The sequence below is a fragment of the Coffea arabica genome, chromosome 10c (assembly GCF_036785885.1).
Source record: "Coffea arabica cultivar ET-39 chromosome 10c, Coffea Arabica ET-39 HiFi, whole genome shotgun sequence".
In the NCBI taxonomy this organism is placed as follows: Eukaryota; Viridiplantae; Streptophyta; class Magnoliopsida; order Gentianales; family Rubiaceae; genus Coffea; species Coffea arabica.
The window spans coordinates 1,534,564-1,555,513 of NC_092329.1; the positions used below are offsets into that span (position 1 = coordinate 1,534,564).

The following is a 20,950-nucleotide window of genomic DNA, read 5'->3' on the forward strand; positions in this document are numbered from 1 at the left end:
AGTTTCAAACATTATTGTTATCTAAGTTCATTTTAAAGTAAAGCCGACTCTAACTAGGACATCCATTTATACTACCTTCACCAGACTGCTTTCCTTTTATAGCGTTGTTGAAGTTACTGACCAGCTGCTTAAGAATTTGAGCATGCAGATGTACTTTTGATTTTTTTTCCCTTTTTCTTTTCTATTTCCTTTATTCCTCTCACCAACCGACCAGCTCCACTTTCATGGCTTCCTTAAATGCGACTTCTTTATGGGTACTGATCCGTATAATTGTTGAATGCTTGGCTATGGGAACCAGACTTAACGGACAATGTTGGGATCTGGAAGTTAGCTCCGATTCAAACTCTTGATTTCTGTTCATATGTTGCTTGAAAATTTCAAAAGCATGAAGTTCCCACCAAGGGGAAAGAAGCTCTCTTCCCAAGAGAGAGAAAAAGCTTCTACACGTGAGAGGAAAAGCCCTGCAATGAAATCATCAAGGCTAATAGTTCTTTCTTGAGGAGTGTTCTTTTTAATTTTGGTATTGAATTGGAATTATACTCGTCCCCCACCAGTAATACAAAGATACGTCCGTTGTTCATTGTGCTTGTGCTCTTCTGGGGTAAAAAGAAAACAGAGTAAATTGCTTGCGGTTGCGGGCATGATTTCTGATGAGTGATGCACCGTTGGGCCGCGTCACATAAAAATTTCGGTGTAGAATTAATTAAAGGACTGGCGTAGACGGCGCATCGTCTTAGTTTAGTGGCAAACCACCCGCACGGACAAGTTGGGGATGGAACGTTGGAGGCTTGATTTGTGAATTGTGAATTGTGAATTGTGAATTGTGAATTGTGAATTGTGATTGCATTGCTTGCAACTAATTGTAGTAGGCCTTTTTTTTTTTTTTTTGTTTTCTAAGAAAAAAAAAATAGTTGAAGTTTAAGGTCCCAAACCCACGATCTCTCTTCCTATACCATCTAATTCATCCAACAAGGGACCGGATGCTTTTTAATCAAATCTATAATCATAGTCTTAACCTTAATCTGAGCAAGAGTACACACATCTTCTTTTCCATTTCTTATTTTTACAAACGGTATACGTACACACATTCTGATACTATACAAGTAGCGGATAAGCAGTACTGCTGCTAATAATAAAAGTCAAAAGAGTCCTGGGAGGAAAGGAAGGAAGAGAAGTCGATATGGCTTCTTCCTCAGCAGAATCGACTGTGGCCGCCGAACCCCATTCCAATCTCCCGGAGCATGAGAATGATGACATGGGCTCTCTCTTCGAGGGAATGGTTCTCTTTACTACTCCTGTCCATACGGACTCGAATTCCATTTCTGATGATCAAAATCAGGGCAAACGAGTATCCCACGATGCTGATGCTGCTGCTGCTGCTGCTGATTCTTTATCGCAATTATCATCATCATCTTTGCCGCTTGACGAGGACTTGTTCTCCGATCTCAGTCTCATCGTTGCTGCACCTGATGATCGTCCGCCCTCGCCCTTGTCTTCACCCTCAGCCTCATCACCCGCGGCATCTCACCCTCAGCCACATCTGTCCACCCGAAAGAAGAGGAGAGCTGCTGGTTTAAGGATCGGATACGGCAGAGATAGAGATGGTCCCCAACCACCGTCGCGGCAACAACTTCCCGATCCCAACCACCACTCCCTCCAATCCAAACCACCAACTTTCCCAGTTGCATATTATCACACATCTAATACAAACGTGGCCGTGGCGGCCCATCAGGACGGTGGTCATCAGATTCGTGTTCACTTGGCCACCCAGCAACATTCGCCGCCCCATTCTGCTGCTTCCACCACCTGCTCACGCGAAGCAGATATTCAGCAGCTGGAAGAAAATGAAGCAAAACAACATGACGAAGAGGAACCAGTGCTATCAAATCATCCCACTGGCAGCTGCCAAATGGTCGAGTTCAGATTTGAAGAAATCAAGACTTGCATGACCGAGAAGCTCAAAAAAGCTCGGGAAGCCGTTTCTTTTCTCTCTGCTGCTCGCAAGGACTCTATCAGAAAGAGAAGAAAAGCCGCGCTGCAATGGAGTCAGGCATCTGCCAAGTATAGGGAACTGGAGAAGCAACTGGAGGAAGCTTGTGAAACTGAGGATTTTGAGAAAGCTGAGCGGGTTAGTGAGAGCCTTGCTCCCGCCGAGAAGGACAGGGAGCTTCTGGTTGTTGCGCTGCGTGATGCAGAAGCTGAATGTGATGCGTTTGACTCCAGGATGCAAGAGGCACTGCAGAGCCAGATTCTAGCTGAGGAGGAATCTGCCTCTTTGCTCCGGAGTTTTGCGTTGGTTTGTTCTTCCGCTTCTTTACCTTTTCCATTTTCATAAATCACGCACGAAAAAAAAAGGGATTATTATGGCCTTCACCTCATTTTGACTACTGTTTATTAATCTTCTTTGTGTACTTCATTTTGTCTTAAAGATCACCATAAGGTTTAGACTTCAGAACGCTTATTTGACTTCTCATTTGACCTCTGTCCTAACCATTAGACAATGGACGCCATAATCGTAATGGCTGTAGCCTGTAGGTTAAAGGGAATAAACAACAAAGACTTCTCTAGCATAAGCACCACTATATGGTTGAATTTGCTGCAGATTCATCTCAGAATGAGATGAAGAAACCAGTTTAAAAGTATAGCTATTAGAAAAGAATGTACACAAAGGTAGAGATTTCATAGACATGCAATCAAGGATTGAGGATCTGTCATTTGTTAAATTGTTGGCATAGGTTTATTCTTTGATTACACTCGGCTAGTATATACTCTATTCTAGTAAATATTCATAAAATGAAGAACATGAGTCACAATATTTTAAATGCTTTTCTGCCAGAATGTTATGTTATCAAAGTTGGGATGACAGATTTTCTATGTCTAAGAAAAAGACTAAAGAGTTCAAAGTGGTTTGAAATTGAAGAAAGTTGAGGTAAAATTGGATTGATGGACTATGCTGTACCAGTACTTTAGGATTTGTTTGTTTCATGGGCATCCCATTACCATTTCCATAACGTTCAAGGTTGGTTCACTAAAATTAAAAAACAGTAGCCAAAGAATGTGTCATTCCTTGAGTCACGAGGTTCCCACTTTTCGTCAAATCCATCAAGGCTACAGTTTTATTTGATTGCCATTCGTCAGCGTTCTTTACTAAATTAGAAAGAAATAAATAATGGGACAGAAATCTTTATCTTTTCCTTAACCCAGCAGAATGAATATCTCTTTTTCTGAAAAGCCACTTTGCTCTTTCCCTTCTCTCTCTGTTTTTTACTTCCTTTAATTTGACAAGAACTTATAATTTTGTCCTGATGGAAGGTGGCAGTAGTGACAGTTTCACATGGCTCAGTTACCCACGCCTTGGGCACTGAGTATGGCGATGTAATGTCGCGATTTTTCTGCCCTCCGTTGAACTTCCAAGCATAGTGCTGTATGTGATTGACTTTGTAAAATTTTATTGCTGCACTAAATCCATCAATATGTTTTAGATTGTGCACTCAAAAATTTTCCATATATGTTACTTTCATTTGAAGGTGAAAATTTTGTACATTGCTTTTGTTAGGATGCTTCAAATGGTGCAGATTTAGTCCTAGAGAATGCTAAAGCTGTGTCTTTGAGGGAAACAGAGGAATGGCTTTTATCTACTGAGGAGTTAGAGCTAAAAAAACTTCAATTGGAGATTGAATCCCAGCTGATAAATGAAGCACGACTAGCTTTAAACAACTCCATTGAGCTCTCGGTGGAAGACGATCATCGAGAAAGAGATATTCTTTACATAAAACGAGAAATTTTGGCGGACGAACTGGAGAAACTGCTTGCTTTAGTAAAAGAAAAGGAAGCTGAAATAGCAGAAAATAATTCTAAAATTGAAACAGTTGAAAGAAGGATTGATGGTGTCTTCTCGAACTTTGAACAGGTGCATTCAAGCTTGGATGAAAAGCATAACAATCTGGAGCTAGACCTTCGTCAGCTGGATTTGGAGCACGAACTTTTAACTAATAAGAAGAAACAAATTGATGATGACCTCTCTCAGGAGGAAGTGAGGGGGGAAGAGATCAGAGAAATTTCTAGAATCTCAGCAATTGAAGCAAGCATTTGTCAAGATGTTGTTGGGCTTCGGAAGAGCATGCTGCAGCTTATTCAGAAATTCATTGAAGATAAAATGAAGCTTTCTAAGACCGAACAACAATTTACCGAGGATGTCAATATGCTCAAACTTGGAATTTCATCTGCTAGAGCTTCTCTCCAGGTTGGTACTGCTTCAAAACCTGTGTTCAAGTTCTTAAGAAAGACACATTTTTGTTTCAAAAGTTCTTGTAATGCCAGCATGTAGATGAGAGATTTTATCTGACTAAAAATATTCCATCATCAATATTCCAACATAGAGGGCTCAAATAGTCAGATGGTGGGGTCTGCTATCTGAGCCCAAAGTATAAATGAAATGAATGATGGATGCTTTTCTGAATTTGCTTGTACAAGATGGTCTAACTATAGGCTGCTAAGGTTAGACAATCATATATTAGGAGATGATTTCAAATCTAATCAATAAACATTTGCGTGCCTCAAGTGTTTTAGCAGCTTGGAGTAAGTTTTTGTGTTATTTCTGCCAAAGCACTAATGTGATAGCCTAAGGAATCACTTTAGCCATCATTATCCAAACTTAGAGGTTTTGAAATTTATAAATGTGAAACCCTGGCTGTCTGCTATGATCTTTGACAGTAAATTTTGCAAAAATTCTGTTAAATCAATTTTGAGCTTAATTTTTGGGTTTGTTCAGGAGTCATATTGTTTTATTAGCTCTGGCAACGTTGAAGGAGATATTTCTGTACTTGAGTAACAGATAAATTTTCAAACCTCTAGATATTTAATTTACTTTTTTCCCCCATTTTTTGGGATGGGAAGCATGGGGAAGGATTCAAAACTGGTTTGGATGGGAATTTACTATGATAATTAGCAAAGAAAGATTCCTTTTACTTTGGGTTTTGAAATTCCATATATCAATATTAATGAAATTTTCTTTTGTTTTCTCTTGTTCTTGCTTGGTGTTTGTTGGGGGGAGGACGAGGTGATTGCTTAAAAGATATATCTTGAATCAAGTTTTTAATTTATTCAAACTCCAAAGCACTTGGTACTGTATATTTGTTGTTTGAGGTTGGTATCCCTTATGATCTGAAGTTGGTTCGCTGTTTGTGTTTTGTATCTATCTTCTTTAGAACAATTGGTCTCATTTTACCTGCCAGAAAGGGGACAAGCTAGATTTCTTATTAAATGATCATGTCCTCTTCTTTTAGGACATGATATATAGCTAGAGCCCTATGGTAATCTTGCTTTAGAAGAATTAAATGCTTAAGATTATATGAATGTGAGAACTTCATTTTATATTTATGCTCATTTTTCACCGAAGTTTCTGCAAATAATGCACAAATGTAAATCTCTTGACTGATAAGCTTATATAAGTATAATCTTCCTTCTTTAATCCATATTCTGCCTAATGACAGCAAAGAAACTCAGCTACCTGTTGTAGTGCATTATTAAACTTTTCCTTCGTTTGAGACACTCTCTCTTGTGCACACACATTCAGATGCCTGTTGTCTATCTACATATGTGTGTGTCCACGCGTGCATCTATAATATGTATTTGTGTATATATATGTTTATGATATATACTCGTGTACTTATATGTGCGTGAGTTGCTTGTGTGATCGTAGGAGCTGTCCTCGTCAAAGTCAAGCATCCAACAGGAAGTTGAATCCTGTAAACAGAGGCTTTTCTTTATAGATAAAAGACTCCCTGAGTTGGAGGCTGAGAAGAAAGTTGCTGCAACTACCAGAAATTTTAAAGAAGCAGCACGTATAGCCACCGAAGTGAAGGCACTCTCTGTTGAAAGGGTGGGAATAGGGATAAAGATGGGGGACGCCAAATCACAGCTTCAGCAGCTTGAAGAACAGATTTGCAATACAGTCAACAGACTTGAACAAACTGAATCACAGGTTTTATTGAGAGAAAAGGAATTGGAAATGGCTAGATTCCAGAGACTAACTCTAATCGCTGAAGCTGCTACAGCCGAAAGATTTGCTGCTATAGAGTTAGGTGACCTTGAAGAAGCTGATGTTTTACTTGCAGAAGCTGATGCTGCAGCTTCTGAAGCAAGAAAACTTCTGCTTCTTCGCAATTTTAGGGATGAAGATCTATCAGATCTACCTAAACATTTTGTCCCCATCGAACTTGTATCCAAGCTTGAGGGTAAGCAGCTGGCTGAACTGATGGCATCTATTCATAGTAGAGGTGGTTAATTCTCCTTCCAACTTTACATTCCCACTGGCAGGATAACTTTTTTAAAGAACCAACCGACTGACACCCCACTTCCCCACCTTCAAAAGGGAAACATAGACCAGAAGAAGAATCGCAGCAGAGATACAAACCAGGTAAACAAAAATGTGAAGACATGAAAAAAAAAAGGGAACGACGGTCAGTGGCTGGATGTCAACTTTTAACTGCATGGAGAGATTATCTGGATATGCACTAATGTGTGTGTGTGTTACACTTATTTTCACATAATTTTTTGCTGCAAGTTCTTGAAATATAGGGTAGAAATTTAAGAAGTTGAATCAGGAATATCTTAAGACACTGGAAATAATGTAGGAGTGATGTACATAGTGCATGTACCGGCACAGCACATGAAGTGGACGAAAGTTTTACGTGTTCAAGGCAGGGAAAAATATGCTACTTCTTGTTGACTTGTTCGTGACGACTGGTTGGTTGCTTAAATGGGCTCGTCTTGTTTTGGCCTTCTTTAGCTAAAGTAGTAGCAGATTTAATGATTTTTTTTTTTTCCGTAACGGCATATCTAGTCTACTCCCCTGCTACTCCTACTCCTACACAAGGGGGAACTTACGCTAGAGGGTGGTCCAATTGAACTAAGGGAACTTGACGGGGACTGAACCATCCTGTAGATTAATGAGGTTGAAATGGCAAAAAGTATTTGGTATGTCAGTCAAGCACCTTTCATTTTCAAATTTCAGCTACTATCTTGCTATGGTCTCATCAATTTTTTTCCCTTTTTTTTTTGAAGTTCTAATAACGTACCAGAAAAAAAAAATTATGCAGACAATCCAATATTTCACCTCTTTGAAATCATCTGCATATATGTAAAGGGGGGATGCCACGGTTTAGTCAACGTTCCAAAATTTCATGTTCTATTAAGGTCCATTTTTTTTTCCCTGCAACAATAGATCCTACATTTACCTGAAGAGGCCCAGTCCAAAGAGAAATCGAAGGGAATTGAACCACCTATCGGTCCAAACAAATGCATTGCGCATTTGTCCGGTTGCCACGTGAAGTGGCCTGCCACATTTTAGTGGCAAATGGTGGGAGACAGGGTACCTTAAGGCTTTGGTGGTGGCCACTGAGTTAAGCTCAAGGGTTATGTTCTATTAAAGGACATCAAACTACATTTTTAAATTTTTGAAAGCTGCATGATGGCTACTCCAAACACAATTTTCCAAATTATCTTCAATCAAAACGAGGGCAATTCTTTGTCAATTGTTTGGACAGCTGATTATTTTCCCAAATATATTTGCTTACATCATCATTACAATTTTCAATACACCTTTTTATCTTCTCAATTACCTTTTTATCTCACATACATCACATCACAATAAGTACTACAGTAAAAATATCTCAAATAACTTACAATCCAAACAAACATGTCTTTTTCCACATTTGCTGGCTTTTATCTACATCGGATCCTCATATTAGGGAATACCATTATGAAAAAAGAAAATTAGATACCCAAAAAAATAGAGACGTTGATTAGGAGAATTTCGTATTTCTACTGTGCATGCGGTAAGAACACAATTGAGATATCATCATTGAATATATGTCAAATTTGAAGTTCAAATTTAAATTTAAATAATTTGACATGCGTTCAAATCCACTAGTGCTATAATTTGTCAATGTGTATCTAAATATGTTGATTACGAGATTACATGCACTTTATGTGTATATTTTTTTCAATCCAAATAGAGAAGAATATCAAAAGAACATAAAACTCGGAGAAAAAAGTATAGTTATTTTCTCTCAAGTTGTTGACTAAGAATCAACGTCAATGATTAAGGAAGAAGAAGAAGAAAGAAATAGGCTTTGTTGTTTGCCTATGTTAAGGCGTGAAATCTGAAAACTGAAATTTAAAATTTGAAATCTGAAAGTTAATGAGTTGTTAAATATTAATTGTAATACATTTGAGTATATATCACATTAAATAATAAGTGATGTATCACAAAATTTTGTTTAGAAAATTCAGTATGACTTAATTAATTCATATGTTCTACTTTTGATTATTCAACGCATTTGAACATTTTAAAATCTAGACCCATTAAATTTAAATATTGAATTGAATTATCAAATAAGGTAGTCTTTAATTTCCATTTGAATAATTACTTCTTATGTTTTAACCCATATATATTGCAAGTTTTGCTTATTATGCAAGTCTCAAATTATATGATGAATCTTGTATTGGAAACGAACAAAATTATCTAGTATAAATGATTACTAAGAAAAAAAGGAATAGAAAACATTTGAAAAAAAAATCCTAAATTTGCTAAATAATAGGATAGGAGGGAAATGGGTCATTATGACCTTTTTTTTTATATATGAGTAGGAAATCTTGAATTTGAATCTCACACTTGTGTTCACTACCCTATACCATAACATGATGAAATTGAAAAGCCAAGAGATAAAAAAAGTGAGTTAGGCCCTGTTTAATAATTTAATTCAACACTTAAACTTAATGCGTTCAGATTTTAATATGTTTATAGTTGTTTGATAACAAAAACTAGAATATCTAAATTAATTGAATGACACTTGCTCCAAAAAATAAGAATATGATATACACTCATTAAATATATCATATTTAGTAATTTAATGAATTTAGATTTAAGTTTTAAATTTTAAATTTCATATTTCAATTATATCAAACGCAACCTAGTCTATGAAAAGACAAATAGGACTCTTCTTTTTATTCTATGAACAACTCTTTTTTTTTTTTTTTTTGGAACAAGTTGACCAATGCTTGTTCACCAGATTTGAGTGCAAAGTGATGATGAAATAAAAAATGGGGACAAAGTGCAACTTACCCTAATTACAAGGGGTTTAGTGTAATTGACCCTTTCGATTTCCTTAAAAAAAAAAAAAACCTTCACGATTTGTTTGCTGCTGTAATATATATATATATATATATATATATATATATAGTAGTCTTATTGTTAATTATTAGTAGTTTCAAAGTTGCGGTATGTCAATGAATCGAATTTTATTTAGATTCAACTTAGACCTAATGTACTTGGATAGAGTTTGGATTCCAAACCGTGTAAAAGAGTTATGGATCTGGATAGGGTTTGGTTTTCTATGATTCGTATCCAAATCCAAACTCATGCCATAGCCTATCCAGTCCATGTATATATAATTAAATTTTATAAAACATTCTAATATTTTACAATCATTGGATTGAATATAGTAAGATTTCATGATTGTTTTCTTTTTTCAAACTAGTCCTAGTTGTTATTGTAATTAGTACAATTTTTTTTAGAAAAAGGAGAAAAAGTAAGTAAAAACAAATAAATTAAAGATTGGATGTAAATACAATTGAAGTTTTAAAAATAAATCGAAGCAATCGATAATAGTTATATTTTGAGTTTATAATATTACATTCAACTTCTTGAATATTAATTTTATTATTTAAAAAAAAATTGGATGATATTTATATTTTTTTTGAAATCTGTATATTTCTACTTTAATGTATTTATAAAAATATAGCGAGTATCCATTGGTACCCCTGAATGGAAGGATTTGGTTTTGAATATATTTTTTTAGATTCATAAGGGTTTAGATCTGAGTTTGGGTTCGATCAAATTTAATGGATTTGAATTTAGATTGAAGAATCCAACTCAGAAGCTGCCATTGACATGCCTAATGCAATGGACCGTGGGGTTGGGTGGTGCCGGTTTGAGCCCTCCCACCTACGCTATAAAAAAAAAAAAAATTGCAATGGATTATGGAGGTCACCGCAATTACGAGAAAGATAAACCTCAGGGAGGTTTGCGTTAATATAACCTGTCTTCCAGAGTTGCAAGCATCCAATGCCTGAGTGCGTGTGCCCTATATCGCCGAGAGCGTGTGCTTTAGATTATTAGACCCGCCGGTTTCCGTGGTTCTCCACCACAACAATTTAGGCGACCTCTTGATTCGTTTTCCCGTAAGGCTTATCCACCATTGTACCCGCGGCTGCGCTGCTCGCTCCAATTGCAATTATCTTCAGAACGAATCAATCGTCCTCACCAGTCACGACAAGTAAGTACAATCCAAATATTTGGAATCTATCTGGGGCCTAATTTGTAACTCTCGTATCTATCTTGAATGTAGCGTTGTTTTGCGTGCGCATTTATGTCCGAGTTTGTGTATTTGAACTTAATTGTCGCTCTTGGATTGTCTGTGTTTGTCTATACGTTTCTTTCGTTGCGAATTTTATATTATAGTGTTGGAGTAAAACTCAAAGCTTGATAGAATACAGTGTCTTTTCGTTCGCATTAATCTGATGAATTGTCATCCCGATGATGGGCAAATTGAGAACCGTCTCTCAATTCATATTATCATTATCATTTTAATAATTGGCAAAAGTATTTCTCGTTAAAAACGCCTCACGTTTAGCTGCCCTTTCTCTTCATTAACAACTGGACAAAGTAGTGAGTCCGGTTTTCCTCTTTAGTCTGGATCTAAATTAGGTAACTAATTTATGAACAATTGCAGCTTTTGTTGGTTTAGAAAGTTATGGTTTCTTCACTGCTTTGTTGCCGCCATATTGAGGGCACAACTCTGCTCCATGAATACGAAGCCTGTTTCTCTTCTAGAAAAAGAATGAAGGTAGCTTCCTCAGTCGTTCCTGATAAAGACCACCTCAGTGATGTTGAATCCTCCATGGAACTGAGCCTCGGGTAATGTCCCATTGTTGTAATTTAATGTCTACTGGCAATTTAAGATGGATTCCTGTTTTTTACTGCTTTTACCTCCCTATCATGTCACTTTGCTCATCTTCTACGGCTTTTGATTGCTCAGGTGCCTGAATGACTCGCACAATTTTGCAGCTTGCTGCGACGGCGATGAAAAAGTTGGTTCAAACTCCAGAACAGAGATAAGCTGCCAGTCAAACGGCAACAGTGGCGATGTTAACCAGTCTTTTGTTGTCAGTGGCTCTTCAAATGATAATAAAACCCATACTTTATCTTCTTTGCCTTCTTATGTGACTGGATGGATGTATGTCAATCACAATGGTCAGATGTGTGGCCCATATATTCAGGACCAATTATATGAGGGTTTGGCTACTGGTTTCTTGCCCGAGGAGCTACCGGTTTATCCTATTCTGAATGGGGCTTTGACAAACTCTGTTCCCTTGAAGTACTTCAAGCAATATCCTGACCATGTTGCTACAGGTTTTGCTTACTTGGCTGCTGCCACTTCTGGCCTTAAACAATCGAGAGATTGCCCTACAGATTCACATTGCAATACTCAGAGTAGTGGAAAGTATTGTGGTTTTGGTTCAATGAATAAGGTTTTCTCCTCTGGAGAAGCTTGCTTGCCCACAGCTCCATTTGTGCCACTGGTAGATTCTACTTGACACACACTGACTCTCTCTCTCTCTCTCTCTGATATCTATATGTTTAATTGACACACAAACATATCTTGATCTGATGACTAACTCCATAATTTCACTCGCTTTACTGGTTTTAAAACACAGTCAGGTGAATCTTCTTGGCTTTTTGAGGACGACGAAGGGAGGAAACATGGGCCACACACCCTTATAGAACTCTATTCCTGGTTTCATTTTGGATATCTCCACAATTCAGTTATGGTAAGCTATTTGACTTGGTAAATCTAATTTTGGACTTGCTACAATCGGATGGCTATAGGAGCTTTTCATGGAGCCCCAATTGCAATTTTTTGGCAATATTCAACATAGCAGTTCTTAGACCTTTTATTCTTAGACTCGTATAGGTATGATCTTATGCTGATGTATGGCAATGTATCTCTGCAGATCTATCACATTGAAAACAAATTTGAACCATTCACCTTGCAATCTTTGCTAAATACATGGGGAATGGCTAGGGGTGGAGCTGTCACCATGTCTAATGCTGAAAGTGAAGAGACAGACTTGTCAGTCAACTTGATATCCACAGTTTTTGATGAACTTTGTTGTCAGCTGCACTCAGGGATCATGAAAGCTGCTCGTCGATTTATGCTAGATGAGATTGTTAGTCACATAATTTCAGACTTTATGGCAACGAAGAAGGTCCATAAGCAGTCTAAGCCTGAAGCGATCCATTTGTCCATTGAAACTTCTGCTTCAGAAGGAAAGATGGTATGGTATTCTTATGCTATAGAAGAATTTATTTTTTTGTTCCTGCTTGATGAAGCTATTATTGTGTTGTTCTGCTGGCAGTATAAAGCTCTTCATGGGAGGAAGGACTATGCTACTTATGGGTGTGAAGCTGAAGTATCTAGTATTATTGAGCAGCAGTGTTCTCCTAGTGCTATGATGCCTTCAATTTGCTTGAAATCTGTTGGAAATTTTGAAAACTTTTGGGTTGCTTATGTGGTGGTTTGTAGAGTGTTACTTGATTCTTGCATGGAAGTCATGTGGAATGCTGTGTTCTATGATACGATAGCAGAATACTCATCTAGATGGAGAAAGAGGAAACGCTGGTATACTCCTGTCTCAGTGGAACTCAGCATTCCATCTAAGCAGTATGTTGAACCACGTGCAAAGGTTGCTGTTGAAAATGTGAGTTTGTGGAATCTTGTCTGATGCGTTGAACAGTGTGCTTCATAATGTCTGAATTTCAATTTAATGTATGCAGCGGCAAGTGGAACAAGAGTGTTCTGAATGCGAGAGTGATTTTCCCCCTGGATTTGAAATCATGGCAAACTCAGTGGATACAAATATATCTGATGACATCCTTGAGATCGTGTTAGCTGATCTGCATTTATCTGTTAAGATGTCATTGATTGAGTATATTGAAAGTCTTTTAGAGGAGCAAGTGAGGAAGGTAGTTTATTCTCCAGAAGTTGCAGAATTCACTGAGGTGATACTGAAGTTATTGCATGATTTTGGATGTTACAGAGTTAATTATGCTTTTTTTGTCCACACTTACTTCCGACAAACTCCCATTCCCCTTCCTCTAGTGCAAAAAGAAAAGGAAAATGTTAAAACCTTCACTGGGGTTGGATTTTCCTCATTTGCATCTCTTTTTCCCGTTTCATCTGTTTAACAGAGTTTTTTGAATCATCAGGTTGCCTCAGATGCTTTTTCTGTGAATGGTTGTATGACTGGACAAGATCCGCCAAGGATGATCTCTGTTTCAAAAGCATCTTCATCTAACAATGTTCAACTGGCATCCCAATCAGAAGAGCGCTTTCATCAGAAAACCGTTAATGAGGGTCAAACTTCTATAACTAATATCTTGCCAAGTGTTTTTAACAATTTGCAAGTGCCTCTGGATGACCCATGTCATAAGGTATTGTTTGATAAGCTTCGACCCATGAAATTTGAAGGCAGTAGTAGAACCTGTATTACATCACAAGCCTGCAGAGTTAAACCCTCTAGATCAGATGAGTCTGTTCCAAGGATGACCTTAGATGCTGTCTTGACAGTGTGCCGGTTAAGGGTACACGATCTTGTGCTCAGAGAGTTGAAACTAATGTTGGTTGATGATGCTATTTTGGGAACTTCGATGACATTGACTCCTTTGAAGAAACTTTTGAGATCAGATCATTCTGAGGTACTCAATGATTAAATTTCTATGGTTGCCTAATTTCTGTTTGTCTTGTGCTTAACCTGAAAAGTTTACAGTCTCATCTACTTAATAAGCTTTGCATGATATTTTAACAACTCTTTATGGATCAAGAAAGATGTTTGGTTTCTTGTCTGACTCTTTCTATGACCTGACCCTTAACCTTTTCTAGGGTTTGGGGAGTGGGAGACTGGATGAGAACTCTTTTGATGAATTTAAAAAATATGGACATCGATCTTCTAGAGTGCTTGAGTTAAGTGGGAAGCACACGTATTACCGCAAGAAAAAGTTGGCTAGGCGAAATTCGGGATCAGTTTCACAGTCTGCTGCAACTGCAGGAAGCATTAGATTGCTGAGGCAGTCTGTTGAGAAGTCGAGGAAACATGAAATTTCTGAAGGCATACCAGAGAATGCAAGATTGGAAAATGCAGTTGTAAATGCTGAAAGATATGCAGTACAAAGTTGCAGAAATGATGTACATAATGCTGCCGATGCACTTGGAGATAGCTTCTTGTTAGACAATGTGTGTAACAAAAAGTTGGAAAAGGTGGCTCGAGAGGTTAAAGGTATTTTACACTTCCAATTTTTGTGCACTTTTCAGATGATGTGATTCTGCAAAATAACGTTTGCTAAGGAATGCAGCCAGGGAAGATCTTCCAAGCCGCAGCAGAAAGACTACCTCTTTTTCTACTCAGGACACCAAAGATCTCGAGAAAATTGCTCGTTCTAGAAGCAAAAAGTTTGCCAAACTAGATTTGCAGTCTTCTGGCTGTTTGGAGAAGATGCCTAATAGTTAGTGCCTTATTTTTATTTTGACCTCCAGTTGTGTGCTCAGATTTCTGTTCTTCTTGGAGAGATGTTACTTTAGTCACCAATGTTAATTATGTCTTGCGGTTTTCTGTTTCCAGATCCAGCGAGTAAAGTAGTGAAACTGAAAAGAAAGCAAGTGGAGGATGATATGGCACAATCACAATCTCGAAAAGTTTTGAGAGTCTCAAAGGGTGCTGGAAAGCAAGCAGCTTCTAAGCATGTTACAATAGAAAAGGTGAGGATGACCTGTAAGTCGAGGAAGGGAGCACCCTTTCCCCAATCTGAGGGATGTGCTAGATGCTCAGTTAATGGCTGGGAATGGCGTAAATGGTCGCTTAATGCAAGCCCTGCTGATAGGGCGCGTGCTAGGGGGACTACACGTGTTCATGCTCAAAATATCATATCCAATGCTCCTGGTTCTCAGTCGTCGAGCATCAAGGGACTTTCTGCAAGAACAAACAGGGTTAAATTGCGTAACCTTCTTGCAGCTGCTGAGGGTGCTGATCTTTTGAAAGCGACTCAGCTGAAGGTAAATGAGGGAATTCTATCATGTGAAATTTAGTGAATATTTAGTGCTAGTAAATTGATAAAGACATTACTTCAGGCAAGGAAAAAACGTTTACGCTTTCAACGGAGCATGATACATGATTGGGGTCTTGTTGCATTGGAGCCGATTGAGGCAGAGGATTTCGTTATTGAGTATGTGGGGGAACTTATCCGACCTCGTGTAAGTGGGCATCATTTTATTTGGTTATCTGGGAGAAATTTTAATTTTACACCTTTTCACGTTGAGCTATATCATAAGCTTCAAGGATAAAAGCAGAAGTAATATTTAAATTGCAACCAAAATAAGGAATAAGAAACAAAGCAGCTTCAAATGCGATTTCTTTGCAAGTTGTGTTTGATTGTTATTATCTTTGCCTTTTGGGTTTCTTTTATTTTCAAATAAATTTGGTATCATATTGCTTTGCTATAATGATGGTTGCCCTTTTCATTTCTTTTATTTTTTGATTCATTTACTAAATTTCATTTGATTTGTTGATTTGTCAGATATCTGACATACGTGAACGGCATTATGAGAAGATGGGAATTGGGAGCAGTTATCTTTTCAGATTGGACGATGGATATGTGGTGGGTGAGACGAAATAAATTGTTCATATAGTTTCATGAAAGATAAACTTATACCAGTCAGATTGGCTGAAAACCAATAGCAGATCGATAGAATTTTGCAGAAGCAAAGATATTCATGCCCTTTTTTCTGGCTTCCTTCTACATCAGTTAGCTACTTAATTTAGCTTGATGTTGCTTTCTAGTAATTTCTCATTGCCACCAGAGAGACAGCTGCCTGAGCAATGACAGAGGGGCTGAATAAATATCAGAATCTTTTGCACTACCCTGTTCCATGAGTTTGAGATTTTTAATTCCTGCAGCCATCAGTTTATGTGTTCCATTTTCTCTTATTTGTTTGACTTCTATTGCCTCTTTCCGTTATGCTTCCTTAATTTGAATGTCTCTTTTCTTGTGCATTGCACAGCTATTGTGTGAACTATCTGTCTAATTTGGGAATCGGTCTTGTTTTTCCTCCCCACCCCCCCTTTTTTTTTGTGGGGGAGGGGGGGGGGGTTTGGTTGGTATTTAGGTGCTAGCAAGCACCTGAAGATATTTCTCCTGGCCTTAAAAAATATGCTTGCTAAGATAGACTACCTTATGTTGTAGATCCCGAACCAATCCATGTTTTAATACCTATATTCTTATTTCAAGTATAAAGGAACTAAATCTCAATATATTGCATTTCTTTCCACTTCTTTGTTAAACATCATTTTATTTGTACATTCTCCAGGTTGATGCAACAAAGCGTGGTGGAATTGCTAGGTTTATAAACCATTCATGTGAGGTAACTAGTATGAAACCCATGGTTCTGTGCCATGACATGGTGGACTTTTGACTTGACATGATTTTGTCACTTTCAAATCATATACTGCAGCCTAATTGCTATACGAAGGTCATAAGTGTGGAAGGTCAGAAAAAGATTTTCATATATGCCAAGCGTCATATTGCAGCTGGTGAAGAAATTACTTATAACTATAAGTTCCCTTTGGAGGAGAAAAAGATTCCCTGCAATTGTGGTTCAAGGAGGTAATTGCCGATTTCAATTCTTGGTTCCATAGTGTTGCGATGATGTGGTACAAGTGCCATACCATTTACTGGTGATGTGGAACTCCAGAGTTTGGTTGATGAATGGATTAGATTATCATTTTTAGATCAGTCTGTATATGGATTACTGATAAGCCTTAAGCATCCATTATACGGTCAGGCATTCTGGAAATTTCTGCATGCTCATATATGATACTGCCAAATTTAGTAAGTACTTAGACATTCAAAATTGTGCATTATGATAACACAAATGATTAATTATGTCATTCTAGCATGTCTAGTTTATGTTTCATTTCTTGAGGTTGTATGGCATCGTGGTTTGTGGTCGGTGTTTCAACTGGTAATCAGCTTTACTTTTTAGTTTTAAGCTTTATAGAATGTTCTCATGTATTTAAATATTATGATACTTAAATTTGTTTATCAGAGACAATGACATGCCAGCATGGTTGAAACTATTATTGTCATGTTTGGCCTGTGAATGCAAGAAAAATGTAATCACTCTAGATGATATTAATACTAGTAAAATTGTCATGTGATCTAGTCTGTTACTTTTTAATTTCCAACAAACTGTTGAATTTCATAAAACACATTACCTTGACTTTCAAGAAACTTGCATGGATCTTCAGGTGTCGTGGCTCGCTGAATTGAGAGGCTTGAGGAGTTTAAGCTGGTTTGTTCATATATTAATCTTGCAATGAGTGTCTTAAAAGCAGCAACTATATCCTCCTTATTAATCTTTTGCTATTCTTTTTTCAGGCGATTCCTTGGATGTTAAAGCTGACGAGTCCCCAGAGGATTGGAACTGCTGCTTTTTTTTTTTTTTTTTTTTGGTGGGGGGTAGGTATGGGGCATGTTTCCTTCGCATTTCATCTTTTTGGGTTTTTCTTGTTTCATCCATCTACTTTCAGTTCTTATAAAATACAGCCGCTACCAAATTGCTTTAACCATAGTTTTTAAACGCAAGCTGATTAAAAGGGCACAATGGAGATCATACCCAAAGGGCTGATTGATAATTCTGCATCGATGTGTTAAATTAATTCGGGAATTGTTTAAGCTCAATGTTTCAGCCTTCAAGTGATGTCAATTCATTGTTTCTGCAAAACTTCAGTATTGTCACTCTGCTCCTCTTGAAGCTTTTACGTTTCAGATAACATTTTCTTCCTAATTTTATTTGGCCTTTACATGCGTTGGGGGATCGGGGGGAGAAGTGGATGAAAATGAGTAGTTGAGCGGTCTCCATCTGTGTATTTGTCAAAATTACAAGAGACCACACACTATGGTTCTGGTCCTTAGTAAGCTGTTACCACCAGGTGCTTCCTTTATCATGGATATCTGAATGTGTTGGATGTCTCTCTCTCTCAACTCTTCCTGTGGGTTTCGGACCCATTGCATGTGTGTTCTCAAAATTTCTGCAAATTAATGTCAAAATCGTGAATGTAAAAAGTTTAACTGAGAGACATAATAGTGGTTCATCAAAACTATAAAGCTAGCGGACCATTACTTAATAGTATTTCTCTTGAGAAGGAGTTTTAATGTCTGAATATTCTAAGAGGGATTGCTTGTTAGTCAACAATAAGCAATTAGGATTCCCCTTTCAAATTGTCCATAATATAAGTGATTCATCATGCTTCTGCGAGTGTCTCTGAAGAAGTGAAAAGTATCTCTATATATGTTGCTAGACTGCAAGAAAAGGCAGTTTGGAGTCCTAGATATGATAGTGAAGTTATCTGACCTGCATGGCTTATAGCTATTGACGCCTTAAATGTGGTTTCAGGTTATCCCATTCACGTTCTTCTTGTAAACGAGGTAGGTGCTGGCGACCAGTTTTGGACTTTTGCTACCTTATCCGATGTTGATGATTACTGACTCGTGTGCATATCCTTGTAGATATCTCTGAGTTGCAGATGAGTTTCTCCTCTTAAGAACTGAAAATTGGTGTTTTCTGTTTTTTGCATTTGGGCACTTTTGGGCTTTAATGTGTATAGAATTGCCCCATACCGTCATTGTTTTCGAAATGGTATATAAATTAGTTACCTGATACCGTACAGAATTATCATGGTTTACATTTGTAGTGAATATAAGAGATTTCTTAGTCTTTATGGGTATCATAGTTTGTCATCAATACCATGAGAGTTAAAGGGTATATATGTGAAATGAAATCATATGACTAATTCTCTTTGATTATCAATAATACATTTCAGAGGCCAGCAAGCGGCCTGCTCAATTTTTTCAATCAAGTGTTATAATGTATTGTTCTCCCCTTCCGGGAGTGAATTAATGCTACTTGATTGCACCCGCAGCTTATTACATTTGGGCTGAAGCCAGTTTACTATTGATTCCATAAATTTTATTTTCGGGTGATTAAACTTTTCTTTTGTTAGACAGTATTGAAACAAGAAATTACAGTCATATTTTCTATCTAAAAAAGCAAAACTGTGGATTACAAAGTATCAAATCGCACCTCATTGCTCCTTGAGAAGCCATGGACTTGGATTTGAGAATGCTGTTGATTTTTGTGTTGGACTAATATTACTAGATGTTTGTCTCAAGTGAATGTAGTATGAGTGAATATAATAACTCCCCTTTTGAATTTCTCATTGCGGCTCTGGTGTTGTTACATGGCTGCAAATATAGGCTTCTGAAACATCAATGAGGAGGGATGCCATGTCCTGCCTGAGTGTAACACAAAATAATTATTATTTTGGTTCAATTTTGTTAGCAAAAAATCTTCTCAAATGCTGATAAACCCTTTTCTCCTTTTGGTTATATTTTAAAGTTTTATCAAGTGCACAACAGATCTCAGCATTTTACATACCAATTTTTGTGTAAGAGGAGGTCATACAAATCCCAATTATTAGTTATTTTCACTTTTTATGGCGCAGGAACAATCCAGTAATGTATATATCTATTCAAATTGCAAAGTCGAAGATTATCAAGGCCCTTTGGTATGTGCTTCTATCTCTTTCTATAAGTGATCATACACCCCCGAATTCTCATCTTCTCATTTGTCCAGCTCATGACTACGTTAAGAATTACGTTAAACACCAATCCTCGCAGCTCAGTGTGTTCGTTTCTTCCAAAGTTCTAACAATGAATCAGCATTTATCTGACGTTAAATTTTTTTTTCCCCTTATGGTTCCTGTTGGGTCCACAATAGAGTGCATTTCAGCTTCGGTGACGGGTGCTGTGTGTTGGGAGTGTAGAATGTTTTAGCGCAAACATTAACGTAGCATTGTTTTGACCTTCGTGTGGTGGAGGGTGTTTTGAGTGAAGCGTCTGTCTAGATGTTGGATGGAAGGGAGAATTGTCCATTTCACTCGTACCAAAATCAATTGACGAGGCATTAAGATTTGAGGGAGGATACAATAACTATTTTCCTCTTTGATGAAGAGCAAGGAGAGAATCTGTCATACAATTGCAACTGCAATCATATAGCATATAAAATAGACAGACACCATACATTTTGGAGGTAATGAAGAGAGTTGGCTGATTGATTGCTGAAACAATTAATTTAGTTGTAAACCATGCCACTGACATTCTTTGCCGACTTAAGCTAAAATGGAGGAGTACGAGTAGAAGGATTTGCGTTTGCCGACCTTAGCTCAAATGGAAGAGTAGAAGGATTTGGCAAAACCAGAGACGAACAAGTCCTGCAGTTGCAAAATCCTTTGGTTGTCGGTTCAAGTCCGGCAGGTCGGTGTCTGCAATTGTTATAGGCCTTATTTTTAACTATCTTCCCTTGTATTTAAGTTTTTGGGGTGTGTGTTTGTTGGGGGTCCAGAATAAACTATACTAAGATTGTGGCTTGTCATATACACAGGTTTGATGGGAACAAGCTCCATTAAGGTCCAAGTTTTATTACAAGTTTACAGACAAACTGTTTCGGGGTGTCATTGGCCCATAGAAGTAGGTTTTACCAGTGCAAATGAATGGTTATTACATAGGCGTCTCTAGCAACTGGCTTTTTGTTTCAATCTATTATTTTTGTTTTCATATATGCTGTGCGGATGTTTTGTGTATTCTATTGGTAATTATTAGTTGAATAATTATGTGAAGGAGTTGATCTGACTATAACTCATATAACTCTTATAACAATGAATCACCGATCTTTTTCGAAGCCAATCAAGACATATTCTAGCTTACCTCCTCTTT

General features: G+C 37.5%; 2 protein-coding genes across 7 annotated transcripts; both read left to right on the forward strand.

Annotated features, from left to right (window-relative positions):
* Nucleotides 1-1,060: 1,060 nt before the first annotated feature.
* On the forward strand, nucleotides 1,061-6,741 carry LOC140003943 (uncharacterized). 2 transcript variants are annotated; one of them, XM_072068875.1, is made up of 3 exons: nucleotides 1,061-2,296; nucleotides 3,557-4,243; nucleotides 5,702-6,741. In XM_072068875.1, the coding sequence occupies exons 1-3, from the start codon at nucleotides 1,181-1,183 to the stop codon at nucleotides 6,284-6,286; spliced, it is 2,388 nt and encodes a 795-aa protein (XP_071924976.1). In that variant the 5' UTR covers nucleotides 1,061-1,180; the 3' UTR covers nucleotides 6,287-6,741. The 2 variants fall into 2 exon arrangements, with proteins under 2 accessions (XP_071924976.1, XP_027090982.1); XM_027235181.2 differs by having other exon boundaries at nucleotides 3,911-4,243.
* Nucleotides 6,742-9,780: 3,039 nt separating this feature from the next.
* On the forward strand, nucleotides 9,781-20,791 carry LOC113712288 (histone-lysine N-methyltransferase ATXR7). Of its 5 annotated transcripts, none has more exons than XM_072068994.1 (21): nucleotides 9,781-10,340; nucleotides 10,797-10,981; nucleotides 11,103-11,646; nucleotides 11,782-11,895; nucleotides 12,079-12,402; nucleotides 12,484-12,825; nucleotides 12,902-13,126; nucleotides 13,334-13,822; nucleotides 14,007-14,400; nucleotides 14,477-14,626; nucleotides 14,743-15,173; nucleotides 15,249-15,371; nucleotides 15,695-15,775; nucleotides 16,485-16,538; nucleotides 16,629-16,780; nucleotides 17,425-17,468; nucleotides 17,555-17,639; nucleotides 18,573-19,743; nucleotides 19,956-20,267; nucleotides 20,352-20,491; nucleotides 20,619-20,791. In XM_072068994.1, the coding sequence occupies exons 2-16, from the start codon at nucleotides 10,818-10,820 to the stop codon at nucleotides 17,444-17,446; spliced, it is 3,609 nt and encodes a 1,202-aa protein (XP_071925095.1). In that variant the 5' UTR covers nucleotides 9,781-10,340; nucleotides 10,797-10,817; the 3' UTR covers nucleotides 17,447-17,468; nucleotides 17,555-17,639; nucleotides 18,573-19,743; nucleotides 19,956-20,267; nucleotides 20,352-20,491; nucleotides 20,619-20,791. The 5 variants fall into 5 exon arrangements, with proteins under 5 accessions (XP_071925095.1, XP_027091433.2, XP_071925096.1 ...); XM_027235632.2 differs by having other exon boundaries at nucleotides 9,822-10,340; nucleotides 18,573-18,604; nucleotides 18,686-19,743; nucleotides 19,956-20,491; XM_072068995.1 differs by lacking the exons at nucleotides 19,956-20,267; nucleotides 20,619-20,791 and having other exon boundaries at nucleotides 9,822-10,340; nucleotides 18,573-18,604; nucleotides 19,681-19,743; nucleotides 20,352-20,462.
* Nucleotides 20,792-20,950: the final 159 nt, after the last annotated feature.

What these genes read in the sequence shown, in the direction of transcription:
- LOC140003943 (XM_072068875.1), top strand. Translation starts at nt 1,181, where the DNA reads ATGGCTTCTTCCTCAGCAGAATCGACTGTGGCCGCCGAACCCCATTCC. An exon ending in TGCTCCGGAGTTTTGCGTTG is followed by an intron (nt 2,297 to 3,556) that starts GTTTGTTCTTCC and finishes TGCTTTTGTTAG; the next exon opens with GATGCTTCAAATGGTGCAGA. An exon ending in CTGCTAGAGCTTCTCTCCAG is followed by an intron (nt 4,244 to 5,701) that starts GTTGGTACTGCT and finishes GTGTGATCGTAG; the next exon opens with GAGCTGTCCTCGTCAAAGTC.
- LOC113712288 (XM_072068994.1), top strand. Translation starts at nt 10,818, where the DNA reads ATGGTTTCTTCACTGCTTTGTTGCCGCCATATTGAGGGCACAACTCTG. An exon ending in CAAAGGTTGCTGTTGAAAAT is followed by an intron (nt 12,826 to 12,901) that starts GTGAGTTTGTGG and finishes TAATGTATGCAG; the next exon opens with CGGCAAGTGGAACAAGAGTG. An exon ending in AAGTTGCAGAATTCACTGAG is followed by an intron (nt 13,127 to 13,333) that starts GTGATACTGAAG and finishes TTGAATCATCAG; the next exon opens with GTTGCCTCAGATGCTTTTTC.